Below are 27,824 nucleotides of genomic sequence, written 5' to 3' on the forward strand. Positions count from 1 at the left end.
ATATTTATTCACCGGGGATTGTGGAGAGAAGATCTACTGCTGCTGTCGCTGCTGATGTACGTGAAGCTCTACAGCGATATCTTGCACTTGATGGGGCAGTTGTACAAACACCCTTCTCTGAATTGGTGCCTGAGGCGGTGGCGACACGCTTCCATGAGTATCTAGAGTCTTTTGCTGCGGCGAGTGATAAGGGGAAGGACTACGCCGTTGTTACTACGCTTGCCTCCGTTAGTCGTGGGTCTGGGTGTGTACGAATAGGGCCAGATAGTTACTTGGAGTTGCAATTACCCCACGGTGTACAATTTGCTGCATCAACACTGAATGATACCAATTCCAACTCCCGACAGAGTCTTGCTGTGCGTTCTATTGCTCTTCGTGGGTTTTGCCGACAGGATTCAAATGAGTTTGGTAAGAGTAGTGATGACTTTTCGGAAGTATTCTGCATTGAAACATCACTTCGGGTAAGGCAATACACCGCGTATCCATTTGATGGTGGTCTTGAGGCACATCTTGAGAAACAACGTCAATTTGTGGAAATGAATGACTTGCAACGGGGATTCTCTTCGGAATTCCAACATGCACCGGAGTCTCCTGTTCGAAGAGGTTATATGTCTGAACCACAAACGGCGCCACAGACAAGGAAACCTTTGACTTCTAGCAGTTCAGATGAACAAAATTTACGCCATGAAGAGAGAGAGCAGCAAGAGCAGGTGCGTGAGATATCACCGTTGTCATCGTCACCGCAGATACATCATTCACAAGACAAGGATGCCCCTCGAGAAGTAGAAAAATTTGAGCAAAACATATTGTTGCTGCATCAGCGTGATAATAAATTGGAGAAGAAAGACTCTTGTAGTTTGTCAGATTCACCTACTCAGAACCCCTTACTATCTGCTACAGGTATTAATAATAACACCACTCATAGATTTTTAACTTGTGTTTCTGCAACTGATTTGAGTGCCACTGGACTAGACATGGAAGAAGAAGAAGAAGAGGAGGAAGAGGAGACTCCAGAGAATCTTGATAATGCGAGTAATGAGAGCTGCTATATTGGAAATGATGCATTTGCGGCTCCAGCCATAGATTCTGAACCCGTGTCTAAGGCATCAGTTGGGGCTGAAGATGATAGTCTTGTGATGCGTCCATCTGAATCATTTTCATCGTTCCTACGTCCATTCTTTCTACACTCGCTTGGAGGTGATGAGAATGTATGGCTCAAATACAATAAACCGTCACTCTCTGGAGTTCGAGGTCCCCGTGATCGGACGTACTTTAACGCAGCGATTCCCTCGACGGTTTTTTTTGCCGCTATGGAACCCCACCAGTCACCGCAGTTCCGCATGGCGCAAGATGAAACTAAGTTTGTTCAAAGGAGCGGCATAAATATCAATAACCATGACGATGGGGACGATGAAGAGGCGGATATATGGGCGCTTCGTCGCACAGATAATAGTAAGCGGTCACAGGAGGGATCCACATCAAAGCATTTACATGTAGAGGCTGTATCACCATTGATCGCACTGGTAACACCACAGTTTGTACGAAAAATATGTTTTGATGCCGAGATGAGGTTTCTCGCACTAGTGCGACACTACCAACGACCACCCGCCACACCTTCCGGCGATGTTAGTGTTGTTGGAACCAGTGAGGCTGATCGCACCGGGGGATTTACACAACAAATGCAGCATGGAAAGCGGCGGGGTATTCATAAGAAGGATCTAAGCAAAAATCGTGTTCATCAAAAACGATGGTTATCGGCAGTTCGAATTATTAGTGTTATTCTTCCGTGTATTGAGGTCAAAGTACTTACAGAACTCCCTGTACCACCCGAAAATATGGCACCCAACACAACTTGTAATGGAGTCTATACAACAATGCTTGGCGTTCGATCATTTCAGTTTGTCATGCAACGAACTGTTCCTCCAGCACACGCTGCTATGAATGTTGAGAAAACTGTCATTTCTGCTTCTGTCACACTCTCTTCTCTGGCTATTATTACACAGGTGGAGTATGAGCCTGGAATTCGGCATGGAAATCTACACATAAAAATTCCAGGAGTTGTGTATGATGATGAAAAAGACACTCTTGCTGTAGCATATCTCACCTCATTCTGTGGACGAGGAAGACGTACCACTTCGCAAGGCATGCAGAATGGCAGTTGTCACATAACTGTAGACACCATGGCTTTCCATATTACATGTGATTTTTTTCACTACGTACGGTCAATGAAGGCATTGTTTGAGCAGCTACAAAAAATGCGCCACTCACAGAACCAAGAGGGCATTTCTTATTCTGATTTGCAAGAATCAATCAATATTTTCCATCAACGCGGGAATAGCATGCGTGATTTTGTGTTTCCAAGACTCTCACAACAGTCAGAATACCCTTTTTTATCAACAGACTATGGTATAGAGGCCAATCTAATCCTACAAGGTGTAGCTTCCATCAACTGTGTGCGGATCGAACTTTTTGACGTTACTCGTGAGGGCAAATACCTGCAGGTTTCCACCGATCGTCCGAGTTTTATTGAAATAAAGCGTCCTTCCGCCAAGTTTCTTGCAAAGGTACCAATGAAGGGTAAAGGTGAGGGTGGGATACATATTGCAGACAACAGAAAATCCCCATTTGCTTCAAGACCCTCTGCATTATGGGGTGCATTCTCAGCTGAAGATGTCAACCGCCCCGTATTACCACCAGAGCGACATCGAAAACAACGGCGAGACGCACAGGTTAACTTTATTGGGGAGGTGGACTCTTTACTAATAAAGTGTTATCCGTCTTTACTTCATATATTTGGTGCAGCGAAAGAGAAGTCATTAGGTGTACTACCCCCAAGTAATAGGAGGAGGAGCTCGCTACAGGGTTTCCCAACCGCTGTACATGAGCTTCTAAATCTTTCTGAAATGAATGCATCTGGTGGTGGAATTGGAGTTGTATTTGTGGGAAGCTTCACTTTACATCAGCTGGATGTATCGATGCTATATTCAGAGTTAAATTTCATGCAGTTTAAAGGGTCAAAGATAACTGGATGTGGTGAGTCTCGCACGGAACATGTGAGTTCACGAGAGTGTGTTCAGACACATGTTCTTACTGCAGCGATTTCTGAAAAAATTCGGGAAAAGTTACGCCAATTGGCAAAAAGGGCACGAGAACGTGCTCCTAAGAGCCGTTGCGCCGCTCCTCCCTCTGTTACACCACAACTTCATTTAAAGAGTAGCGCTGTTTTCTTCGCAGAGACAATATTCCTTCAGTATGTTGCCGATGTGATTGTGCCAGGTACTACCACTAGTAGTGAAAGCACCACTTTGAATACACTTCGAAGTCAAGAAGAGTCAAGTGTCTTTATTGCAGTTGTCAAGAATATGGCTCTGGGAATACACAAAGCGAGCCAAAACGTTTGTTTCAGTGGCGATCGAGACTCCAAAGATTATTCAGAGAAAGATTTTAAGGTGGGCCGTGAAGGAGAGCAAATAAATCTTCAAATAGATGTTGGAAAAATTACGGTATCATCACCATATCGTCCCCAGGCTACTGAGACAGTACGGCCGCAACTGCATGAATGGTTGCAAGGTTGGATGGATGCGAGAAAGATTTTACAAGCGATGCGAGATGCTCGAGCAACATCTACTCATGAGGGTTATTTCTCCTTGTCAGAAAATTCAGCGAAAAGAATGCACGCATGGTTTTGTGCAATGCAGATACATGATGTTCGTGTGAAAAATGATTTGCCCCAGGGTATTACTTTGGAACTGTATATTCCTCTTGTTTCAGCCTTTTTAAATGCCTCTTCCGATCAGCGTTTAGCACTCAAGACACATTTTCATCCCTTCACACTGACTTCCAAAAGTTCTTCAATGGGACACCATGCTGTTGAGTTGCCAAGTGTTTATATTATCTACGCCAAAGATGAGGTTAGACAGACAGGTACGTGTTTGATGCAGAGTGTTGAATTTCATGTGTCACCAATTATTATTACTCATGTGTTGTTAATTATGGAGAGACTTGTAGCGGTACGTGAGGCATTATTAAATCCAATTAGTGTAGAAGAAGAAGAAAACAGAGGTCCTACAAAGTTTCAGATACCAAAACAAATACAGTCAAATGTTCCTTTGGCGAAGAGAAGTCACTTTTTGTTTCTTCTTGCAGGACTTCGAATGTCGTACCTTACATCCATGACGAACCTACGCTTTTCCATACGTAGACTTAGCGTGATGACGGATAAGGTCTCTTGTGGTAAGCAGCTAAAAACGGATATAGTGGCAAATGTCTCTAATGCACAAGTTGCACTTGTAGATCGTGATGATTATGATCAACTACAAGCTGCGTTGCGTCAGGCTGCAATGCACACTCGTAGCGAATCCTCCGTGCCTAGTACAAAGGCAGCACTGTTTGTTCACCGTCCCGCCTTTGCACAAACTAGTGAATTACCACAAGCAGTTCGTCCACTGAGCGGTTTTATTTGGGGTCTTTTTGAAGCCTCATTTTCCCTTTCAAGGCGTATGAGTGATATAAATGAGCTACGCGCAGCACTAGAGGACCTCCTCGCTAACTCACCGGTATCACCTGTGGATTTACGTGAGTTAAATAAACTTGGGAGTACTGCCACACGATGGAACATATCAGTCACTTCACCACTTATTATTGCTCGAATCGGGTTAATCTCACTGTTACAACGATCCATTGATGAGACCAAAGACCTTGTGGAAAAAATTAGGTTTGCGGCACAGCAAGAGGGTCGTTTGTTCCATAGACAACTAACGAAGTCAGCGGCGTACCGACGACTTGTGCGAGTGCGTAAACAGATGGAGGCTGTTAAGAGAAAGTCAAAAAGGTTGAATATTGAGCGTCTCAGAAATCTTACTGCACAGATGATGCCTAAGAGCGGCTCGACATTTCAGCGACGCTCTTCGTTATCCTCACCTGGCGATACTACAGTTCGTGATTCTATGGAGGAAGATCTTTTAAATGCTACCTCTGACAACAAGTTTGTTGCAACAGTGTCAAATTTTCTCGTCGTTATGCCCTTCGGGGATGCCGCATATCGCAGCATTTTGGAAGAATTACCAGACGTATATGTGAATGGACGTGGTGATCCTGTGCTGAACCGCAAGAAATTTATTCCCACTATGGCATTAAAGATGAAGGTGGAAAAAATTACATTTATATGTGGACTTCTTAAGACGCAACGATGCGTGCCTGTGATTCCACCTACACTTAAAAACAATTCCGCTGTATTTCTTAGAGAAATAGATGAACCTTCCAGCACAAAGTTAAAATATACAGCTCACTTTGTGCTGGATGATGCGAACTTGTACTTTAGTGATGGCTCACCTATTAATTTGGACTCTTCAGCAAGAGAATTGCTTGGTACAACACATATACTTGGAGGCCTCGGTATCCTCACCAGCTCCGACCGTGAGGAGTATCGTTACTCTTTGTCAAAGTTATATTTGAACTCTATTGATATTCCGCTTCATATTACTAAGCAAGGGAATGAGGTGAAGATAGGTGCCATTGCAGAAATGAGTGCTCCTAGGGTCAGTCTTTCAACACGTGTTGTGAGTATTCTTAGCCAGCTTATTCAGGAAATACCATTAAAAGCATTCCCTCCTTTTTCCCAACAACGTGCAGCAGCTAACGCGACGAGTGATGGCACTATCACCACCACAGTATCGTCAGCAACCGTAAGAGGAGCAAGTGTAGAGTCGGATTTTTATGTTGACCCAGTGGCTTTATTAGAAGAACCGCAATCGATAGATAAAAAGACCCCATTATTATACTCCTTTGACGTAACGGCACGACTTGATCGTGGTGAAGTGATCATTTACTCTGTCCAAAAGGATTCTACTACTGGGGCCCCTGTATCTTCGCAAATAGGAGATCCTTTAACGAGTAAAAACGCACGCTTAAATCGGAGACGTGTGAGGTTCTCTTTTGTTTCGGATAAAAATGGGAATGTCTTTCCTTCTACCCCTGCTGGTACTGCTGCTGGTGTATCACAAAAAGGAAGTCCCATGGCGGCACTTCTTACAATACCAATTCCTGACATTACCGCGCGGGTCGTAGTAACATTTGGTGGTAGTATGAGTGATGAGGAGCAAACAATCATTCTTGTGGAAATGCGGGCAAGGACTATAGAGATTGGTCCTTCAATAGTCTCACTTGCGCAAGAGATTGAAGAATGGATGACAGTATATGATCGTGATAAGAGTGAACGGGCTGGTAAGATCCTCGCTATTGTGAAAGAATGGGAGAATGATATCACCAATAGTATACTTTCTTTGCATTCACCTATTGCTGATGTGGCGTTACCGTTACCACGTGCCTTTGCTGCTGGAATGATTCAAATTCGTGCAACCTCAAGCAATGTTAGTGCTTTACGACGACTTCAACGACAACGACAGAGTCGGGTCTTTTCGCCAAGCATGCTAGGCCGTTCAAAGTTGGCACCAATTAAGAAAGTTGACACTAAGAAAAGCAGTTTTATGAGTATTCATATACGCCTAACTGGATTTCGTCTTGTGTTGACAACAGAACCTGTCTCAACAGTTGGCCTCTCACTGTTTTTAGAGGAACGTGGTGGAAGTCTTGATTTCTTTGTGAAACGGGTATTAGGAAAACACTCATTATGGTTTGGCGACGTACCAGCAGCTACTCCTCCAGTGGTGTCATTCTTTCTCTGCGTACGTCGTTTGCGGGTGGAGTGTCAGGCGAAGTTAGAGGTGAAATCATTTGAAATGGATCTCCCGGAATTGGAGATGTGCGCTGCACTTCGTCGTCGTAGTCGCCATCGCAAAACATGGTCGTTGATGAATTTATCTATATACATTCCGCCGGGTGGTTCAGGTGGTACGGAGTTGAGTATTACACTGCGCGCAACACACTTGTCACAACTCTTTATTGTTCAGGAACTTTGGCACAGAACCTTGTACGCGTCGCTTCACAGCATTCGTCAAATGTTCGCCCGCGGAGCTCATATAATTAAAGAAAATGTGAGTAAAAACCCTGTTATACAGCGACGTATGGCTTCATTACAGAAGATTATTGTAGAGGAGACGCTTATGGTTGTACTTACAGCTTCGCACAGCAAGGTACGTATTGATCTTGGTTCGGGCAACGCTCAGCAAGCATCACTTGGTGGTATTAACTTTGCGTTACAGTCCACAAAAACCGCTAATCACGCTTGCCGCAAGGTATGTTTTGACTTGGCTGTGAGATCCTTCATGTTACGCTCCGAAGGTGTTCTTTCTGGCGCAGCAAGCCTTGAAAATGGCTTTCTAAAAGGATTTTTAATAGAAAATGCGGATGGTGTGAAAGTGTTAACGCGCTCACCTGGAGGACGAACATTCCGTCAGGCAATGTGTACACAAAAATTGCATATAATGTTTAAGGAGAGGCAGCTCAAGGATGTGTTTGAGTGTCATGTTGGGGAGTTCTCTGGAAATGCTATGGATGGTGTTGGAGAGGAGGACAGTGCCACAGTCCATGCAGAAATGTTTCTAAGAAGAGGTAATGTATTGATAACTCCAAGCACCGTCCCGGCATTTCTCAGCACCATTAGGATTTTTAGCGAGATTGTCGCAGCCCAACAGAAGGTGACAGCGGAAAAACTTATTGATAGTGGTGTACAGGGAATAAAAACTTCGTTAACAGAGAAGATGAAAGACGTTGTTCGCGGTGTTGAGTGGGTTCTGGATCACCGCAATTCCACTGGAGTGGACAAGAGTGCAAATCTTCTCTCAGACTCTCCTGAAACTGCTGGTGCTGCTAATGCTTTGAGTGATGGCGACAGGAAAGCTAATGTGAGTACTGTATCCAAAGAAATTGATAACAGCAAGAGCAATATGTGTATTCTTTTTATGGGGAATCCCCTTACACGCATTCCATGTGGTCAAATCGAAATAAAAGTTGAACAGACGACTTTATTGTTGGGAAATGCCCCAAAAGGTATGAATACCTTAAGTAGTCTCGTAGCAAGTTTTCCCCGGGCAACACTTTCCTTTGCGGAGTGTCCAAGTGAAGGTAGAAGTGTGATAAAAAAGATGCTAGTACTTGATGCGGAAAATGTAGAGCTTTTCCGACCTGGTTCCGTTAAGGTACTTATTCTAGGTTTCCGCGGGCCCAATAAGTTTGAATTTTACTCTAGACAAAAGATAGGAGAAAGTGAGGTGGGGTTTGTGCTGAGTTTGGATCAGGCACACCCTTGGACTGGGAACCCACGTTTCCAAGATTTTCAAGAAATGATTCAGCTCGCCCGCTCCTTTACTGCAAAAAGTAATGCCGAGGTTTTTCAACATTTTGGTGAAGTTGATCATTTATGGCCTAATGAAAGAGAAAAAGTCGCTACTGCTGATGATAATGAAAGTAAAACAGTCAAGCAAGATGTCGAGACAAAACCCGTAGATGAGAGACGCCTAAAAGCATTAAAAAACGTAAAATTTTCACCTCATTTACGTTTTGGGGGTGACGTTGCAGTTAATATCGATGTCATTCTTAATTGGCTTGGTATATCAGAGAAAATGTTGCCGTATATTATTCATGTGAAACTGTGCGATAAAATGGAAGCCCTTTTGAACCACCTTTATGAAAAAGAAGTAACGAATATGTAATAAAGGGGAATATTTACTTAACAATTACTTTTTTTTTTTTTCTCTATGTCTCTATCTATCTGTCTCTCTATCTATACACCCCTCTCGAGTGTATCTTTTTTTTTTTCTTGATTTGATTTTATTTTTATCATGTCTCCTATTTTTTTTTCGTAGTACACGGAATTGACTGGGAGGTGATAAATTTGTATTTCTTCAGCAATCGATACTCCCCACCACGACCCACCAGAGGCAAGATGGTCGAGTGGTCTAAGACGTGACGTTCAGGTCGTCATCTCTCCGGAGGCGTGGGTTCAAACCCCACTCTTGTCAGTGTTTTTCCCCTTTTGTTATTATTCTTTAAAAGGAATTTTTTTTGTGTTTTTGGCTCTCTGAAAGAAAAAAAAAAAAGGAGAGTACAGAATTTTTTTTTTTTCCTATTTTTATGTTGGTTGAGGTGAATCATCTTTTTAAAAATAAAAAAAATCTCTTTTCTTTTTTTCTTTCTTTCTTTGCAAATATACAACGGGTTCAATTTTTTTTTTTTTTTTTTTTTTTTTTAAAAAAAAAAAAGAAAGCAGATATATATATATCTAAATCATGGAATCAGTTGATGATCACGGTGGTGCACACACGCATCAACTGGAAGAAGTTGTAGCCGGAACACAAGAACCTCAGGAAGAAGAAGAACAACATGAACAAGAATTCATGAATGATAAAAAGGAGGAAGAGTCACAACAAAAACTCTCCCCATGGGATCGTCTTTACGAAGAGGGTTTGCGACGGGAAATGAGGCGGTTGGAAATGTGTGAAAAGGCAATGGCAGATCGTTTGACTCGTTCATTGTTTGGACAGCAGCAAGAGCAAATACAACAACAACAGCAACAACACCCTTCCCCCACTGAAAGGGGTAATGTTGTATGGACGAATGATTTTAATGAACGTCAACAAAAATGGTTAGAAGAATGTGGAGAACGGGTGCAGCAATTACGTGAAGCGGCGGAGTTGGCAGAATTAAGTCGTTTACAGCCTCCTACTATTAACGAATCTTCCCGCAGGATGACAATGAAAGCAGGATATGAGGGACCAATACGAGGTTGGGAGGAGCATTTTGCGCGGTATGTCTTGCGGTCTTCACCTAATCGTCCGTCTATACCTGCGCATATGTTTCGACCAAACATTAATCTTAACGCCTGCCGCTCAACAGGACCAGATGCAGATGTTGTGGAACGCCTCTATTCTGATGATGAAAAACGTCGACAACGATTAAATGAACTGATCAGTAAGTATCGACGGGAAGAACTTATAGATAATTCTACAGGAAAGCCTTACTTTAAACCTCACTCTTTATACAGAACTGGTAATATAGCAAAAGATGGACAAAATAATCGCAGTGCCGCTGAGGCAGCAGAGACTTTATATCTTAAGGCATTAGAACAACGTGATAAACATAAGGCGTTACTAGAAGAGGCACATGAGCAACATTCTTTTTCACCTTATATCAATGAACGTTCACGCAAGATGGCAATTAAGCGTAAAACTAAAGAAGAAAAGAAACAAAATGTTATATCACCACCAGTAATAACGCCTAAAAAAAAGTCCAAAATAAATATGGGGGATTTTCTATTGCGTGAGGCGAAGTGTTTGGAACGACGTAGACAAAAAATGCAGGAAGTGGGAAAATTACTTTTAGAAAAGGAGCAGCAAGAGTGTACTTTTAACCCTCGTATTAGTAAAAAAAGTGTAGAAATTTTTGAAGGTTCTCAACACCGATTTAACAGTCACTCTCCATTACAAGATATTGTCCAACTTCAAAATATTAACCAAATGTCACCAGCTGAAGAAGATTTCAATTTGTACCAAGAGGAAGTTCCCGTGTATGATGTTTCTTCTCCATCTCTATATAATTCCAAACCAGTATCCAATACAATGACGAGTTCGACTGATAACGATAACGGATCACAACTCATTAATGAGTTTGAACAAAAAATGAAAGAACTACTGGATGAATGGCGTAGCCTTGAGCATGTTTAAATTATTTATTTATTTTTTCATCTCGCCATAGTTTTACATCACTCAGAAGAGTACTACCTCTCTCTCTCTCTCTTTTTTTTTTTTTTTTTCCTCTCTCTCTCTCTCTCTCTCTCTCTTTCTAATATCGTATCAGTTGTTATTTTTTTCTGTATGAGTAGTTTAAGTTGTACTATGGTGAAATATGACATTTTCGTTTTTAGAGATTGAGTTTTTGTTTTTCGTATGCCATGATTCTGATTATTTTTTTGTTCTTTTTTTTGCTCTTGCTTAAAAGAAAAATATATATTTATTTTTTTTTTCTTTTTCTATTTCTTTTTTTGTTTTTCTGTAAAGGGAGTGAGTGGGGGTGAGTAAGAGGAATATATATATATATATTGTGTCTGTTTTTTTATTTTTTTTTTTGGTAATGAGACGCATCTGTAGTGAGTCGTCTCTGTTGATACGGACGGCTGTTGTGATTCCCGTACGTCTGTGGAGGCGCACGCCAAGTCCCGATCGCACAAGAGATGAAGAGATTCAGGATCGTCAGAATGGATTCATTTGGTCAGAAAAACACATTTTTAGACCTCATCAACACTTTACGTATGATCCGTGTAGTTGGAGTCGACCTCTTGAGGAGAAGGTGAAGGCAAAGAAGAAGCTGAGTATAATAGAACGATTAAAGGCACTGGAGGAGAGACAGGCTGAAGCTATTAGAATCAATGAAAAGAAGGATAACGAAGATGAACATGTAGACTACTCATCAGATGCAGATTACTTTTATTCAGAAAAAGATTCTGCTACTGCTGCACCTCCACCACTTCAGGGATTACTAGAGCGATTAAATGAACTTAATACACTTTTAACAGCTCCACGGCATGCCGGTTATTCTCTTAGAAAACTTGAAAAATTTCAAAAAGAGTACCGTGAAGTTTTATTACTTGTCTTTGATCGCGTTCAAGTAGCTGTTGTAGATGAAACTATGACGTTTGATGCCCTTTTATATTCATGGTTTTTTTTGCTACAAGGAGCACAACAATTACTTGAAGTGTTGACAGGAGAACAAAATGGTGAAGAACAACTTATAGATGCTATTCTTAAAATGCGTTCTGCACTTGAGAAATTATTGATAGATGCAAGGAAGCGTATAGATACTCCATTAAAGGAGTCAATAGTTTTGGAGAGTTGGATAGAACTATTTGATGTCATAACTCATCCTTTTACACGGCATAGCAGTAAACTAGAAGGTGAGAAAACAAAGTTGTTGTTAAGAAAAGATGATATTTCATATCTTCAGGAGAATGTCTATCAAGAGATAATGAATGCATTGATAGAACGAATGATAACAAATGATGCATCAAATTTTCAAACAGAATTACTTGATCCACAACATTTACAAGTTCTTCTTCATTGTATGATTCGTTATGACCCTTTGAAAAATAATAATAATAATAATAATAATAATAATAATAATAATAATAATAATAATAATAATGAGAAACACCTACAGCGTGTGGCATTGCTTACAAAGAAGGTAGTAGAAGGAATCTTTACATCCGTTAAAGGAGTTGTGGCACCACCGGCTTCTCAATCAATTAGACTTGCACTACTAGGGAAAACCACTCAAAGTGTTGTTGTTAATACAGATGAAGTAAATGAGAGTGATAAACCACGGGCTATTGTATTAGATGCGTGTGGCCCACCAAGTGGTGTGAGAGATCCAGTCACAGCGGCGGATGATGCAATCTATTCAACTCGTGCTTGTTTATATTTACTGCAGCTGACGAAGTATGCTACCTTCAACACACGAATTAAAGCCGTTGATAGTGCAGATAAACTTCTTCTCTTACTTTCACATACACCAAATTATGATCTTAGTACTTGTGATACCATTAACTTTGTCTGTGAGTTATTAGGTGATAGTTTCTTCTTGAAGGATGATAATAACGCTGATGATCGTTTTTTACGTATTCTTCTTTTACTTTCACGTCTTCAACTTTTGATGTGTAATGACAGAACGACATTATGTCGTTTGTTTTATTCAATGTGCGATATCACACCACCTGAGTCCTCTTCTCCCTCAGTTTATCGGGAGTGGAAACGTCTTCATGGTCTTATCATGCACCAGTTATTGTACACATTACGAACAGAGGAGTTATCAAACTACTACACACATATTAGTTATAGTTCCACTAATACTACTAATACTACTACTAATAATAATAGTGGGGAAATAACATGGGAGGAGCATTTGATATCTGGAGAGTATAGTGGAAGTATACCAATCTCATTATGGCGTGACGCCTGTGAACGTCACTTTAACGGAACGACAAAACCTTCTTTATCATGTGCACAAGCCTTATTGCAGCTTCGATCTCGTTGCAGGCCCAATCATGAAGTTCCAACAGTTACTTTGAAGAATTCTTCTTTCTCTGCCTCTACTTTAGACTTTGATTCTGTTTGTTTTTTGGTGCGATTGTTGAATATTATGTCGAATGATCTTATTAACGTGGATGAACTTATAATGGATGTTAATGCAGTTGGTTGGGATATCGCGTTGAACTTTGCCGTAGATGATGAACCGCTATTGGAACTCTTGCAGAGTGCACGCCTCTGTGTTAAAGAACGGCAGGATGCGGGGAGTATCGTGACGACCTTCACGTAAAGAAGAAGAAGAAAGTAAAGTAAAAAAGAAAAGAAAAGATAAATGGAAGAAGAAGAAGAAATAATAATAATAATAATAATAATAATAATAATAATAATAATAATAAAATAGTTCTTTTTTTTGTTTTTCGAAGCGGTTATAATTCCATCTATTCTTTATTATTATTGTTATTATTATTCTGCTTCTCGACTTGATACAGTGTTATCTTTTTGACTTTTCTTGTTGTATCCTTTTTTCTTTTTCTTTGAGTGTATACACATTGCGTACATGCATAAATCTCTCTCTCTCTCTCTCTCTCTCTTTGTGTGTATGTTTGTCTGTTTTATTTGTGGTTATGTATACTGTGTTTCTGTCATCTTTTTTATTTATTTATTTATTTATTATTTTTTTTTTCATACATTTCAAAGAGAAGCGTAAACTGTCACCGGTGATCACCTTACTTAACCCAAAGAAAGAAAACAAATAAGACCAGAGAGCAAAGCAAATCAAAGTTAAGCAAATAACATAAAAAAGAAATCTATATACATATATATTTATATATATCCAAAAAAAAAAAAAAAAAGAATATATAATCAAAAAAAAAAAAAAAAAAAAAAAAAAAATGCCAGCGGAAGTTATTCTTATGTTTGATGTTGCTGGTGTTCTCTCCACAGCACCGTATCCAGCAGCACGTCGTCTTGCAGAAACTGTTATGCGCTGTGTCTTTGAACGGGCGGCGGTACATTTAATGTCCATCGTTGGTAGTGAGTCCCCGTTATTGTTGGCACGTCACTATTCCAACTTTTTCTCACTTGTGCGGCACTTTTCAGAACAAACACGGGGAGTTAGAGGTGCGTATGAGCGATTGGAGTTGGGAGAAATTAATCGCGTGCAATTTGTTCCCATGTTTCAGGCTGAAATGGAATTTATGTTAACAGCACTTTCCAAGAAAAATCAGGAGGAATTAGAGTTAATGCAAATTACAAACTATAAACGTGTTCTGGCCATTCGGGATCGATATCCACTTCTTGCTGATCCAGTGATTCAGGAACTTCTACGTGAGTTGGTGGATCCAGAGGCATTATTATGTACCGTTGAGAAGATATCACCACGTCGTAATGTACTTAATCTTCTCCACTATTTACGCATGAAGAGTCAACAGGAGATTCGTCTTGTGGTTGTGGCCAATACATGGGAGGTGGAAGGGCAATATACACAAATGACAAGAACACTCTCACATACAGTTGGTAATACCAATTGGTCATATTTTCCCACAACTTGTACATTTTCTTATGGGAAAAACAGCGGAAAGTCATCCTTTGTGATTAATGGTCTTTTTGACGCTTATGTTCAAAGCTATACATTTCATAAACGTAAACCATTTCCGGATATATTTCTTTATGCAATTGATGAAGCAATGAAAACTCGTATGGCTTCAGAGGCATCCTTAAAGTTTGATGTCAAACCGCATATTTTTCTATTTGATAGTGTATTGGAAAATTGTGAAACAGCTCGTAATCTCCCTGATAATCCTTTTCAAAAAGTTTACTATATTGAAAATGGAGCCTATGACGTTTATGAAGATGTATTAGATGCCCTTAAAACTGTGGGTGCCACTGATCCTTTCTGGGCAGGTGTAGTGAAGGGTGTAGAAGAAGAAATAGCACCTTTATTTAAACCCCCACGTGATGCTAATGGTAATCCTACATCATGGATTAATGAAGAAATGAATGATTACAATTCAAATCTTCTTGTTTTACCTCCTCCACCATGTGAAGCCTGTGATCCACGTGGATCTTTTGAATATCAAGCTTTTCTGGATGAAGATGATAAGGATTCTATTCTCTTCTATCTTGCCCAACACCTACCTCATTTATTCCCTATTGATGTTCCAACAGTACGTAAAGGTAATTTACAACTCGCACGTAAACCAGGATTTGCAACATCATCTGGTCCCATTTTATTTGAACCCATGAGAGGTATAGGCTTCTTTAAAACGTATCGTATTACGTTACGTACGGGGAGTTACGTTCTCCGTGTGCAACCACGTGGTCCTACTCCATATGATACGGTTGATATACGCACGGAATATCAAGTAATGCAATATTTAAGTCAAAAATCAAAATTACCAATTGCAAAATGTTACTTATATTGTGGTTCATATGAAACATGTGGACATCGTTTTTCATTACGTCGATTTATTGATGGTGAAGTCATTTCAAATGTTTCAAAATTAATTCAACCACGTATTTATCGTCCATACTCAAAGAGGCGACAGGTAGTTAATGTTGAACTTAATCCTTTTGTCTTTTTTAAAAGAGCAGTGGACGCATTGACAGAGCTACATAATGTTCCATTATCAGGTTTTCCTTTTTTGCAGCGAACAGAACGACAACGTGGAGGCAATAACAATCCCGTTCACCCACTACTTGAATCTATCAAAGATTGGATGGTGGAGTACAAGACTGTTTCAAATTGTAAAACAAATCCTGATGGAAGTTCTGCTTTTCGATCAAAAACCCTTGAACGTCTTTCAGAAGCACTTCTAGAGCGATTTGATTCAACACGTCTGCAAGAGCGAACTATTCCGTTTCCCGATAATCTTGTATTAATTCATGGTGACTATAAGATACAGGATCTTGTGTTTTCTCATCGTTCACTGGAGGGTAGACATAAATACCCACCACAGGTACTGGGTGTAATGAACTTCAATGCATGTAGCGCAGGTGATCCCTTAATTGATGTAGCAAGTTTGGCTCTCATAGCATTAATTCGTCCACCACGAGGTGTTTATGGAATGCCTTCTGAAGTAAAAGGACTTTTCCCAACACCACGATGGATCTTGGATAGATACTGTAATGCTCGTGGGTACATGAGACAAATAACAAGGAAAAAGCGTGAGGCTATTTTTAATGTATACCTTTCTGCTATGTGTCTACGATGTGCTATCGTTATCTTGTCTCACCTTGCTGAAGTGTATAGACATCATGAAGAGCTTTCTATGGCAGACGTACGTAAATTGTCCCTTAGTGAGGAAATTTTACAGCAGGGTCTTGCTGTCATAGAGCAAAACTGCAGCTCAAAGTTATAATACACTCTTTATATATAAGTAGTTGTGATTGGTTTGGTTTTTCTTACTTTTTGTTTGCAGATATAATTATGTGTCTAAAACAGTACGTGGGAAAGGAGAGTAAAAAAAAAAAAAAAAGAAAACGCAACTGTAATTTCGGAAAACATTATTAGGAACAAGAGTTTAAAACGATATTTTATGAACTAGGTAAACATATAACCAAAATAAGAGGCAAAAAAAAAAGAAGAATTAATACGTATAGGATAGATGTGGTTATGCTGGTATCAGACTTCAAGAGTTACAACTCCAGTGTAGAGATATGTGAAATAATTCTTGTTGGAGGTAGTGTCTATGTAGTGAACAATTTTTTTTTTTTTTGTAATGGTGATCCTGTTTTTTTTTTTTTTTTTCCTTACTGGGTGTTGTGTGGTGTGCCATTTTTTCTTTTTTTCTTTTTTTTCCTTTCTGTGGGGAACCACGTAAAGGGTGAGAAGAACATTTTCATCGGTTTTGCGGCACCTTTTACCACTTTTTTCCCAATCACACAGCCGGTTTTTTTTTTTTTCTAGTTTCTTGGTATGAGAGACGTGCTGAGTGAAGATTGATAAATTAACCGTAAGTTTATGCCATTCACTGTATTAAATTCTTTTCTCTATATTGGCTCTTTTTTATAGATGGGTGGTAGCGGTGATTTTTGTCTGCAACGCATACTCCCTTCCCCCGTCCACCTTTTTTTTTCTCTTTACTGTAGATTTTTAGCACAAGGGTATTTCAAAGCATATATTATTTTTTTTCCCCTCTCTTCCCTTTTTTTTTTTTTTAACATGTATTATATTTAAAATCTCTTACAGTTAAGCAAAAAGGAAAAATAAAACGTAAGCAGTTTACCAATGTTTTGATAGTTCTTCTCTTGTTTTCACTGATATCAATGATGCTTTTTTTTTCTCTTTTCTTTTATTTTCAGATCTGCCCCAGTCTCGCCCTCTACAGTGTGAATGGATAAATTTCTTTTTACTCAGGGGTCTCCTTTTTTTCTTTTTTTCTTTCTTTCTTTCTTTCTCTACTTATCTGTTTGTAATGCAACACCTTTATTTTATTTCTTTCCCTCTCTCTTTCTCCCTTTTTTTTTTTCACTTTTTCTTTCTTCATCTGCCTCTCCAAGTATGTCTCTGTGGTGTTTCCCAGTTTATTATTATCATCATCTAGCATATAGAAGGTCTATTTCTATTTTCTCTTCTCTTCTCTTCCCTTGAGTGATGCCCGGGGAGCCGGTCTCAGGGGTCCTCCGCTACCCCGACGGCGCCGTCTACGAAGGCGGAGTGGCGGCCGGGGCGCCGGCGGGGCGGGGCGCGTGTGTTTTTGCGTCCGGCGCCGTCGTCGTCGGCAACTTCGTCGCTGGCGTCGCGGAGGGCCCGGCGGCGGTCCTCCTCCCCGGCGGTGTACTCTTCACAGGCACACTCCAACACGCACGCGCACACGGCGACGGTATATATCTTACCAGAAACACACTCACACGCGGCAGATGGGTACACGGCGCACTACAACAACACGTTGCAGAGCCAGCGAATAGAAACACCGCAGCGCATCTTCTCGCACCAATGGTGGAGCTCCTCGGAAAACAACTCACACATCTTACTCAATACGCACACAAAGAGGCAATCACTGTGAACACCACCGCTACTCCCTGTGAACCATTAGTACAGCTTAGTGAGATAGACTATTATAATTCTCATAAAATATATGAAGAAGAAGAAGAAGAAGAAAAGCAAGATCCGCAATTTAGTGAAAAAGAACAACGCGGTACGTGTACAGTCCCAACGCGGGCACCTTCGCAAGGTTCAACGCTTGGAGGTGGAACACCACCACCATTGTTTCCCACGGAACCAAATGGCTCTTTTTCCTACGGTACCTTGCGTAAACGGACAGTCCGGGTGGATTCTCAGCATCAAGAGAAAGGTGGAATAAGAAATATACTTGTTACTGGAGCTTCGCCTCAGGCGATATTTGCATCTGCTGCACCAGCAGCTAATGAATTTTTTTCATTTCAACGTTTTATGAAGTATTGTGTCCTTTTTTTGTTTCCATTTCTTTCAGTTCCACAGCTTCCTTTTTCCCCTATTCGAAGCGCTACTTTGGAGATGGAACGCGAGTTTGTGGTTAGTGGTGCTCCTCTTTTACGTAAGTTGGACCCTCCTGTTATCTCACTTTATATCATAGCAGTTGCAATGTGCTGTCATATTGCGGCCATTGCTATCGTTGCTGCAAAAGTAGATGTGAGTAATGTGAGCAATGGTCATCTAACAACTACAGAAATGGCTATCCCTTGTGTTCTTTGGGTAACACATGCCTGTATTTGTGCCGGTTATAATAGTTACATGAGGGTAGCACATGCATTAGAGCGCCTAGATAGACGTTTGACACCACGTCTATCTGCTTTTGCTGCAGGTATAGTAGATACTAAAACAAAAGTTTGTATATATACTTGGGATGATGAGGGACGAAGTATGGTTACTAATAGACACTACCGGTATCGATGGGTAGGTATTTCAGTTTTTATTGGGATTCTTATGGGTTTTGCAGGACCTATTACACGTGCAGGATTTGGACATCCATTATTTGGTAATGATAAATACGAAAGAGCGGGAGAACTTCTCGTTTTTGCATCTGTTCTATTATTTTCCGCTGCTTTGGCTTACTATGTATTAAAAATGATTGATATGCAACGACAGATATTAGAACAGATGCGAGTATTAACGCGACTTGCCTATCTTGAAGATAGAAGTATAATGCATCCAAGTGAGTCATTACATGAGCGGTTTAACTTTGAGGAACCGTTAAATACTGGAGATGTTTTTAACGGTGTGACTGGATGGTATGTGGTACGCTCTATTGTACTTTATGCAGCGACATGTTCAAATCATGCTGCACGAAGTTCTGCTATGAGTATATATTTCCTACTGGTTTTTTGTTGTTTTATAGTATCGATTGGAGATATTATTTATATGGTAGCGTCTGGGAATGCACGAAATGGTAGATACTACTCTGTTGGACATACTTATGCCATAATACTTTGTATTTCATGGGGAGTTATGCTTTTGCGATATATGTATATATGTGTTAGAACGGGAATTGAGCGTGCGCGACACCTTTACCTTCTTGATGTTGCATCTTTATATCATCGTCTGAAACCAAATTTAACTGATAGTAGTGCTGACATTATTGGGGCATGTAGTAAAATGGTAAAAGATCATGATCAACTTCCATGTATTTTCTCCATTCAAATCACTCCACTTTTTTTAGCTTGTATGGTTCTCATTCACATGTTAGCACTGGTTGTTGTTGTTGTGGATGTGTACCTTGCAATTCACTTTCGATAGGGTTAAACAAAACTCATCAGTTTTTATTTTTCTCTCATCTCTTCAGTATTACTGCAGATTCCTTCTTTTATCTATGGTATGGCTTTTCTACGACCCTACGGTAAGACAAAATAAAAATAAAAATAGTGCAGTTCTTGTTTTTTTTTTTTCTGTTATTTGTTTTTCCTTATTTTTCCCATTTTATTTTTCTTTCTGCAGATCCTTTCTAACGAACTTATTCTTGGTTATTCCTTTTTTTTTTCATTTTTAATACCCTTCTCATTTTATCTTATGGTCTCTTTTTAGAAGGAAGAGAAAATCAGAAAAAAAAGGTGTTTTTTTTTTTTTTTTAAAAAAAAATAGTAACAATATATGTTTCTTTATTTATCCTATTCTTCTTCCACTGGAGTATGAGACGACCTCTTTGTGTATCTGGCCACCACTTTTCCCCAGAAAATGAGGCTATTCTCTGGACACATGCGATGGCGCGTAATTATTTAACAGAAGTGTGGGTGCCTGAGACGCTTGTGGCCCGGCTGCAGCTGCAACCGGCTGACACGAACAGTAACCTTCCTGTCGGCATTAACGCAGCGAATGGTCGACGGTTTTTCTATAATCTATCACAACTGAGTTGCACATACAAGGAATTACAAATGAAAATGTTGGGGAATGTTGCAACAATTTATTCCAACACGACAAGTTATGAAACAAGAAATGATACACATCCTCTAAATACCAACGGAGAGTTATTTCCTCACACTTTCACAGAAGAAGTCGTAACCCGTTTTGGACCTCAAGGCAAAGAAGGACAAAGCCGTTATTGGGCCACAATAGAAGAGGCAGAACACATTTTTGGTGTTCCATTTGAACCATCATTCTTAACAAAAGCGAATGGTGTGACTTTATACAGAGATGAAGTTAGCCCGCGAGCAGTTTACTACAACGTTTGTGGAACCAAACGCCCAGAAATGTTCAACACCATGACATGCTGTCGATATGCTCCTATTAATTTCTACGGACAGAAATATTCTCCCACGGTAGCGACACAACTGAAAGCCAATGCAATTCTGCACGGTTGCATTAATAGTACCATGTGGATTACTACACAGAGAGCGATACGCAGTGGTGTTGGCATACGTCAAGGGGTAAAACCAATAACTTTTTGCTTTGGTGACATTTTTCATCTTATAAACGTTGCTATGACAAATCATCCGGCTCGCTTACTCGAACAAGCATTAACAAGGACACCACACGTAACGGAAAATGATACCTTCCTCACAATATCTGAATAACTACGTTTCACTGTCAACTTTAAAGCATCCTACAGTTGTACATATTTGATCTGTGTACAACAACAATAATTTTTTTTTTTTTTTTTACAAAACTGCATTTTTTATTTATTTACACTGTCATGCGTTTCTGGGTTAGATTACACTGGCTTTGTGTTTTCTCTTTGGTGTTGTTTGAGTTTCTTCTTGAGGTGTTAGTCCTTCACCGGCGATTGTATGGGTTGAACCTCTTTTGTGGGAATCAGTGATGTGTATGTTTTTCCTGTGGTGGAGTTGTTTTTCCGTTCTCTTTCTTCTTTTTTCTCGTTTTCTTCCTTATTTTCCTCCTCCTCCCCAGAAAGTTATTGAAGCAAAAAGAAAATAAAAAAGAAATGGTGCTCGGGTTTAATGACCGTATTACGGTCCCCGCGTCGGTCAGCGAAACACAACGCTTTGGTTTCGTTGTTGTTTGCATGTTTACCTCTCTTGCATCTGGTGCCCTTTATGCGTTCTCGCTGATATCGGACAAGATGGACAGTGAATACGGATTTTCGCAGAATGACATCACCACAGTCTCTACTACTGGTATGGTGGTTGGCTATTTCACATTGCCATTTGGTTTCATTTACGACTACATTGGTCCGAAGCCTATTCTCGCTATCGCTCTTGGTACCTGCTCAATTGGTTGTTTGCTGTTTGCATTGACGTTCGACGATACAATTGGGCACAACGTGGCAAGTCTCTCCGCAATTAATGGCATCATGACTCTGGGGACAACTCTGTTTGACGTGGGCGCCGTCCTGTCGATCCTCAGTTGGTTTCCTGTTGACCGCGGCCTTTTTGTGGCGGCGGCGAAGACGATGACAGGGTTGGCGAGCGCTGTGATTGCAACAATATACAACACATACTTCTCTGGTAATCACTCAGCATACATGTACTTTCTTCTGGGAATGGTGTTCGTTATTGGGACTGTTTGTTTTGTGTATATTCAGATACCACCATACCACATGACTGGGTACCGGCTGAAGCACTACACTGAGGAGGAGCACGATATTGCGCGTCGCGTGGAGCACCTGTACCTGACGACAAAGGTCCCCCGATGGCGTTTTATCTACATCTATGTGATTGTGATAAGTTTGTTTATTGTTATTACTACTCAGAGCACTGTTTTTGTGTTTTTGGGAGATGATGTCACTTTTGCACAGCGCAACCCTCCAGCAATCATTATGATTGTGTTGTACTTCTCACTTTGTCTTGCTATTGTGCCATGTCCGTGGCTGGATAAAGCTACGTCCGTGAAAGATAGCAGTGTGGAGCCCGCTGAAGAGGGTAATAAGAGCGAGGGAGGCAATTTCCCTGAGCAACATCTGAAGGGTGTGGAAGAAGGTGCCCAAGAGGAACAGTTGGTTACCAATGATGATAAGAACTTCCCGCAATACCCCACTGGCTTTTTCTACAACCTCCTCCACAACGTTCCACTCTGGTGCATCTATTTCAACTGTACCGTCCTAGCAGGTGGTCTGACCATAATTACTTTTAACAGTCGTCAGATTTTCGTTGCTATTTCTGAAGACCCAGCTGAAATTCGACTCCCCAGTCTGTACGTTGCGCTGATGAGCGTGGGCAGTGCTCTGGGTCGCTTTGGTGTGAGTTTCTTTGAGGCATGGAATGCAAGCCGGCCACTGGAAAAACGTATTCCAATTATCATCACCTTTTGTATACCGTCTTGCTTTCTCTTTCTGGCGTCAATACTATTTCTCTTTGTACCGACTAAGGCATTACTACTTCCAATGTTTTTTGGTGGAGTGCTCAATGGGACGTACGCAGCTTCAGCAGTGTTGACTATACGGACGATTTACAGCATTGATCTGGCTACGCATTTCAACAGCACTTCCCTCTTTGATCTTGTTGGTACTGTGATTTTTAACCGTTTTATGTTTGGCGAATTGATGACAAGGCAGTCCTTCACCGATGAAGATGGCAACGTCCGTTGTTTTGGGCGCAAGTGCATCCAGACATCATTCATTATATTGGCTTGCCTCTCAGTGTTGGCGTTTTCGGCAACGCTAGTTATGTACTTCTCATACATGCGCTTTGTTCGAGCCACACGTAAGGAAAGGGAGCAGGCATCTCGTGAAACATCGGAAAAAACTTCTGTTCCCAATGTTGAGTAGGTTTGAGGTATTTTTAAAACGAAATTCTTTTTTTTTTTGTTATTATCTCCCCCAACTTTGTTTTTTTCTTTTTTCGTTTTTTTCTTCTTCCCTTTTTTTCTCTGCAAGACATGAATAGAATCGGTAATACTTTTAATATTTTTGGAATTGTTATTTTTATTAGGAGCTTGTGAAAAGAATATGTATCCGGTTTTGGTCTACTATAATTTGGTTTTGAGGTTTGTTTACCTTTTCTCCTTTGGGTGTTGTTGTAGTCAAAGAGACTCGGTTTAATCGAATAGAAAGGATTTAAGATTTTGGTTTTTTCTTTTCCGTCCCACCCACCCCCTTATCCCCTCCACGCGGAGGGTTCTGGAGAGGAAGGGACTCTAGAATCTGCCACTTCGTAAGTCCTGCCGGGTAATCTTTCGGCGGTATAGAGAATTGATGGTATGTTTTGTTTATTGCGTGTTATCGTTTCATGATAAGTATGTGTTTTGGAATCATTTGGAACTTCATAGATTATTTGTTTGTTTATTTGTTTATTTATTTGTTTACTTTTGACCAAAGTAGGAAAGCATATTCTGGAAAATAAAGCAAATATAGTGAAAGTGTATTGATAAAAACTCTTTTCATAATTGTTGGTAAAAATTCATTAAATGTCTGATAATTCATTGTATTCAATGTTACGTTTAGATGTATTATTATTTTCATTTTGACTTTCTTAATTCGTGGTCGTTTGTTGTAATATCGCAATTCGTTGACCGTTTTTTTTTCACATGTTTTGGAAAGGTGGAATTATGCTGAATGTATTATTATCAAATTGTTTTTATTTGTATGGGGTCTTTCCGGTGATGGTATAAACGAAAATTGATAGCGATATCCGCATTATATGGAGGATTGACTTCACTAAATACAGGCTGTTGCCATACTTTAAAGGTATTACAAGTATGTACTCGAGAACGAAAAAAAAATCTTATGACTGGATGGCCAAAATTGATCTGAGGCACCAAACAGAAGAAAACGTAGGAATCAGTGTGTTTTTTCTTTACTGTACATGGTGAAAGGGAGAGCTGCCATGGTAAGATATTTTTTAGTAGAACAGTAATTCGAAGCATTTCTGTTTTTTGTGTTTTTTTTTTTTTTCTATTTTTCTGTGGGGAGCGGTATGCATTTTTTATTTATTTACACTGTCATGTGCTTGTGTGTTACGTTTCACTGTCCTTGTGTTTTCTCTTTGGTTTTGTTTGAGTTTCTTATTGAGGTGTTAGCCCTTCACCGGCGATTGTATGGGTTGGACCACTGTTGTGGGAATCAGTGATGTGGATGTTTTCCTGTGGTGGAGTTTTTTCCGTTCTCTCTTTTCTTTTTTTTTTGTTTTCTTTTGCTTTGGGGGAGGTATTTGTGTTGTGCGTTCGTTTATGGTGAGTTTTTAGTAGAAAGGAGGCAATGCAGCGTAGTGGTGTGCGGTTGTGCGTGACGGCACTGCAGCTTTTTGCGCTGCAACGGCGGAAGGCGACGACGTCGTACAAACACCTGGAGAGTGCGGCTGGGCTGCGGACTGCCTTTCAGCGCCTCTCTGCGGAGGAGAGAACCGCGCTGGAGCTGGAGGCGGCAGGGCTGCAGGAGGATGTGGCACTACAGTCTGCCATGCACGATGTGAGGGCTGTGGAGGAGAATGATACCAGTGGTGAGACCGCAGTGTGAGTTTCTGTGTGGGCAGTGTCATGTTGTGATTGATGGGCGGGGGGTGGAGCTACTCTGCTCTGTTGTCAATGGTATCGTTCTCCCACAAGGGATGTGGGATGTGCTCTGCTATTTTCATTGCATAATCTAATGTTTTTTCTGTTTGTTTTCTTCCTTATTTTCCTCCTTCTCCTTAGAAAGTTATTGAAGCAAAAAAAAAATAAAAAAGAAATGGTGCTCGGGTTTAATGACCGTATTACGGTCCCCGCGTCGGTCAGTGAACCACAACGCTTTGGTTTCGTTGTTGTTGGCATGTTTTGTTCTCTTGCAGCTGGTGCCCTTTATGCGTTCTCGCTGATATCGGACAAGATGGACAGTGAATACGGATTTTCGCAGAATGACATCACCACAGTCTCTACTGTTGGTCTGGTGTTTGGCTATTTCACATTGCCATTTGGTTTCATTTACGATTACATTGGTCCAAAGCCTCTTTTTGTTATCGCTGTTGTTACCTTCTCAGTTGGTACTATACTGTTTGCATTGACGTTCCAGGATACCATTGGGCACAGCGTGGCAAGTCTCTCCTTAATAAATGCCATCATGAATATTGGTTCGGCTTTGTTTGACATGGGCTCCATCCTGTCGATCCTCAGTTGGTTTCCTGTTGACCGCGGCCTTCTTGTGGCGGCGGCGAAGACGATGACAGGATTGGCGGGCGCTGTGATTGCAACAATATACAACACATACTTCTCTGGTAATCACTCCGCATACATGTACTTTCTTCTGGGAATGGTGTTCGTTATTGGTGTTGTTTGTTTTGTGTATATTCAGATACCACCATACCACATGACTGGGTACCGGCTGAAGCACTACACTGAGGAGGAGCACGATCTGGCGCGTCGCGTGGAGCACCTTTACCTGACGACAAAGGCCCCACGATGGCGTTTTATCTACATCTTTGTGATTGTGATAAGTTTGCTTATTGTTATTACTACTCAGAGCATTGTTTTTGTGTTTATGGGAGATGATGTCACTTTTGCCCAGCGCAACCCTCCAGCAATCATTATGATTGTGTTGTACTTCTCGCTTTGTGTTGCTATTGTGCCATGTCCGTGGCTGGATAAAGTGACTGCCGTGAAAGATAAAGCTACGGCTGAGAGACAAAGCAGTGTGGAGCCCGCTGAAGAGGGTAATGAGAGCGAGGGAGGCAATTTCCCTGCGCAACAGGGGAAGGGTGTGGAGGAAGGTGCCCAAGAGGAACAGTTGGTTTCCAATGATGATAAGAACTTCCCGCAATACCCCACTGGCTTTTTCTACAACGTCCTCCACAACGTGCCACTCTGGTGCCTCTGTTTTAACGCTATTGTTTATTCAGGGGGTCTGTTTACCATTTCTTTTAATGCCCGGCAAATTTTCGTTGCTATTTCTGAAGACCCAACTGAAATTCGACTCCCCAGTCTGTACGTTGCGATACTGAGTGTGGGCAGTGCTCTGGGTCGCCTTGGTGTGAGTTTCTTTGAGGCATGGAATGCAAGCCGGCCACTGGAAAAACGTATTCCAATTATCATCGCCTATTGTGCACCGTCTTGCTTTCTTTGTCTGTCGTCAATATTATTTCTCGTTGTACCGACTAAGGTATTACTTCTCCCAATGGTTCTTGGTGGATTGGCCACTGGGTCGTACGCAGCTGCACTTGTGTTAACTGTACGGACGATTTACAGCATTGATGTGGCTAAGCATTACAACAGCATCTTCCTCTTTGATCTAATTGGTGCTGTGATCTGTAACCGTTTTATGTTTGGCGAATTGATGACAAAGCACTCCTTCACCGATGTAGATGGCAACATCCGTTGTTTTGGGCGCAAATGCATCCAGACATCATTCATTATATTGGCTTGCCTCTCAGTGTTGGCTTTTTCGGCAACGCTAGTTATGTATTTCACATACATGCGCTTTGTTCGAGCCACACGTGAGGAAAGGGAGCAGGTTCCTCGGGAGCAAATGATGGATGTTACTCCTCTTTGTGTCGATTAAAAATAATGGTTATTGTTTTTTTTTTTTTTTTTGACTGTATTTGTTTATGTTATTACTGATTTTATTTCTCTTTATTGTTGTAATTACCTTTTTTTGTAGAGAAAAAAAATTTATTTTTTTATTTTAGTGCTTTTATTTTGTCGAAAATGAATTGCCATGGGAGCATATATCGAAGTCTGTATGTATATATGTTCAATATGGCTGAGAACGATTGTAAAATCATCACGTGTTGTAATAATAAAGTGATGAATTGATATAACTGACTATATATTGAAATACAATAAGCTTTTTTTCCAAATGGGAAATTATGCTGAAGATATTATTATCAAGCTTTTTTTATTTGTATAGGGTGTTTCGGGTGATGGTATGAACTGGAAATTGATAGCGATATCCGCATTATATGGAGGATTGACTTCACTAAATACAGGCTGTTGCCATACTTTAAAGGTATTACAAGTATGTACTCGAGAACGAAAAAAAATCTTATGACTGGATGGCCAAAATTGATCGAAGGCACCAAACAGAAGAAAACGTAGAAATCAGCGTGTTTTTTCTTTACTGTACATGGTGAAAGCAAGAGCTGCCATGGTAAGATATTTTTTAGTAGAACAGTAATTCGAAGCATTTCTGTTTTTTGTGTTTTTTTTCTTTTCTATTTTCTGTGGGGAGCGGTATGCATTTTTTATTTATCTGCACTGTCATGTGCTTGTGTGTTACGTTTCACTGTCTTTGTGTTTTCTCTTTGGTTTTGTTTGAGTTTCTTCTTGAGGTGTTAGGCCTTCACCGGCGATTGTATGGGTTGAACCTCTTTTGTGGGAATCAGTGATGTGGATGCTTCCCTGTGGTGGAGTTTTTTCCGTTCCCTTTCTTCTTTTTTTTGTTTTCTTCCTTATTTTCCTCCTCTCTAGAAAGTTATTGAAGCAAAAATAAAAAAGAAATGGTGCTCGGGTTTAATGACCGTATTACGGTCCCCGCGTCGGTCAGTGAACCACAACGCTTTGGTTTCGTTGTTGTT

The 27,824-nt window shown here is 40.6% G+C and overlaps 8 protein-coding genes across 8 annotated transcripts; all 8 read left to right on the top strand.

The window, feature by feature from the left end:
* Nucleotides 1-2: 2 nt before the first annotated feature.
* TM35_000102320 (uncharacterized protein) lies at nt 3-8,609 on the top strand (the record flags this gene model as incomplete). Its single annotated transcript, XM_029024723.1, has 1 exon — nt 3-8,609. A coding segment is annotated over one exon (8,607 nt), but the record flags the coding sequence as incomplete, so codon positions are not given.
* Nucleotides 8,610-9,185: 576 nt separating this feature from the next.
* Nucleotides 9,186-10,619, top strand: TM35_000102330 (uncharacterized protein; the record flags this gene model as incomplete). Its single annotated transcript, XM_029024724.1, has 1 exon — nt 9,186-10,619. The coding sequence occupies one exon, from the start codon at nt 9,186-9,188 to the stop codon at nt 10,617-10,619; it is 1,434 nt and encodes a 477-aa protein (XP_028884031.1).
* A 406-nt stretch (nt 10,620-11,025) lies between these two features.
* Nucleotides 11,026-13,263, top strand: TM35_000102340 (uncharacterized protein; the record flags this gene model as incomplete). The annotated part of the gene is made up of 1 exon (XM_029024725.1): nt 11,026-13,263. The coding sequence occupies one exon, from the start codon at nt 11,026-11,028 to the stop codon at nt 13,261-13,263; it is 2,238 nt and encodes a 745-aa protein (XP_028884032.1).
* Nucleotides 13,264-13,864: 601 nt separating this feature from the next.
* On the top strand, nt 13,865-16,333 carry TM35_000102350 (aminoglycoside phosphotransferase; the record flags this gene model as incomplete). Its single annotated transcript, XM_029024726.1, has 1 exon — nt 13,865-16,333. One exon carries the CDS (start codon nt 13,865-13,867, stop codon nt 16,331-16,333), a length of 2,469 nt encoding a protein of 822 aa, XP_028884033.1.
* Nucleotides 16,334-17,568: 1,235 nt separating this feature from the next.
* TM35_000102360 (uncharacterized protein) lies at nt 17,569-19,689 on the top strand (the record flags this gene model as incomplete). Its single annotated transcript, XM_029024727.1, has 1 exon — nt 17,569-19,689. The coding sequence occupies one exon, from the start codon at nt 17,569-17,571 to the stop codon at nt 19,687-19,689; it is 2,121 nt and encodes a 706-aa protein (XP_028884034.1).
* Nucleotides 19,690-20,078: 389 nt separating this feature from the next.
* TM35_000102370 (uncharacterized protein) lies at nt 20,079-20,960 on the top strand (the record flags this gene model as incomplete). Its single annotated transcript, XM_029024728.1, has 1 exon — nt 20,079-20,960. The coding sequence occupies one exon, from the start codon at nt 20,079-20,081 to the stop codon at nt 20,958-20,960; it is 882 nt and encodes a 293-aa protein (XP_028884035.1).
* A 368-nt stretch (nt 20,961-21,328) lies between these two features.
* TM35_000102380 (uncharacterized protein) lies at nt 21,329-23,110 on the top strand (the record flags this gene model as incomplete). The annotated part of the gene is made up of 1 exon (XM_029024729.1): nt 21,329-23,110. The coding sequence occupies one exon, from the start codon at nt 21,329-21,331 to the stop codon at nt 23,108-23,110; it is 1,782 nt and encodes a 593-aa protein (XP_028884036.1).
* Nucleotides 23,111-25,006: 1,896 nt separating this feature from the next.
* On the top strand, nt 25,007-26,809 carry TM35_000102390 (uncharacterized protein; the record flags this gene model as incomplete). The annotated part of the gene is made up of 1 exon (XM_029024730.1): nt 25,007-26,809. One exon carries the CDS (start codon nt 25,007-25,009, stop codon nt 26,807-26,809), a length of 1,803 nt encoding a protein of 600 aa, XP_028884037.1.
* Nucleotides 26,810-27,824: the final 1,015 nt, after the last annotated feature.

The sequence above is a fragment of the Trypanosoma theileri genome, assembly GCF_002087225.1.
Source record: "Trypanosoma theileri isolate Edinburgh chromosome Unknown TM35_Tth_10_V1, whole genome shotgun sequence".
Classification (NCBI taxonomy): domain Eukaryota; phylum Euglenozoa; class Kinetoplastea; order Trypanosomatida; family Trypanosomatidae; genus Trypanosoma; species Trypanosoma theileri.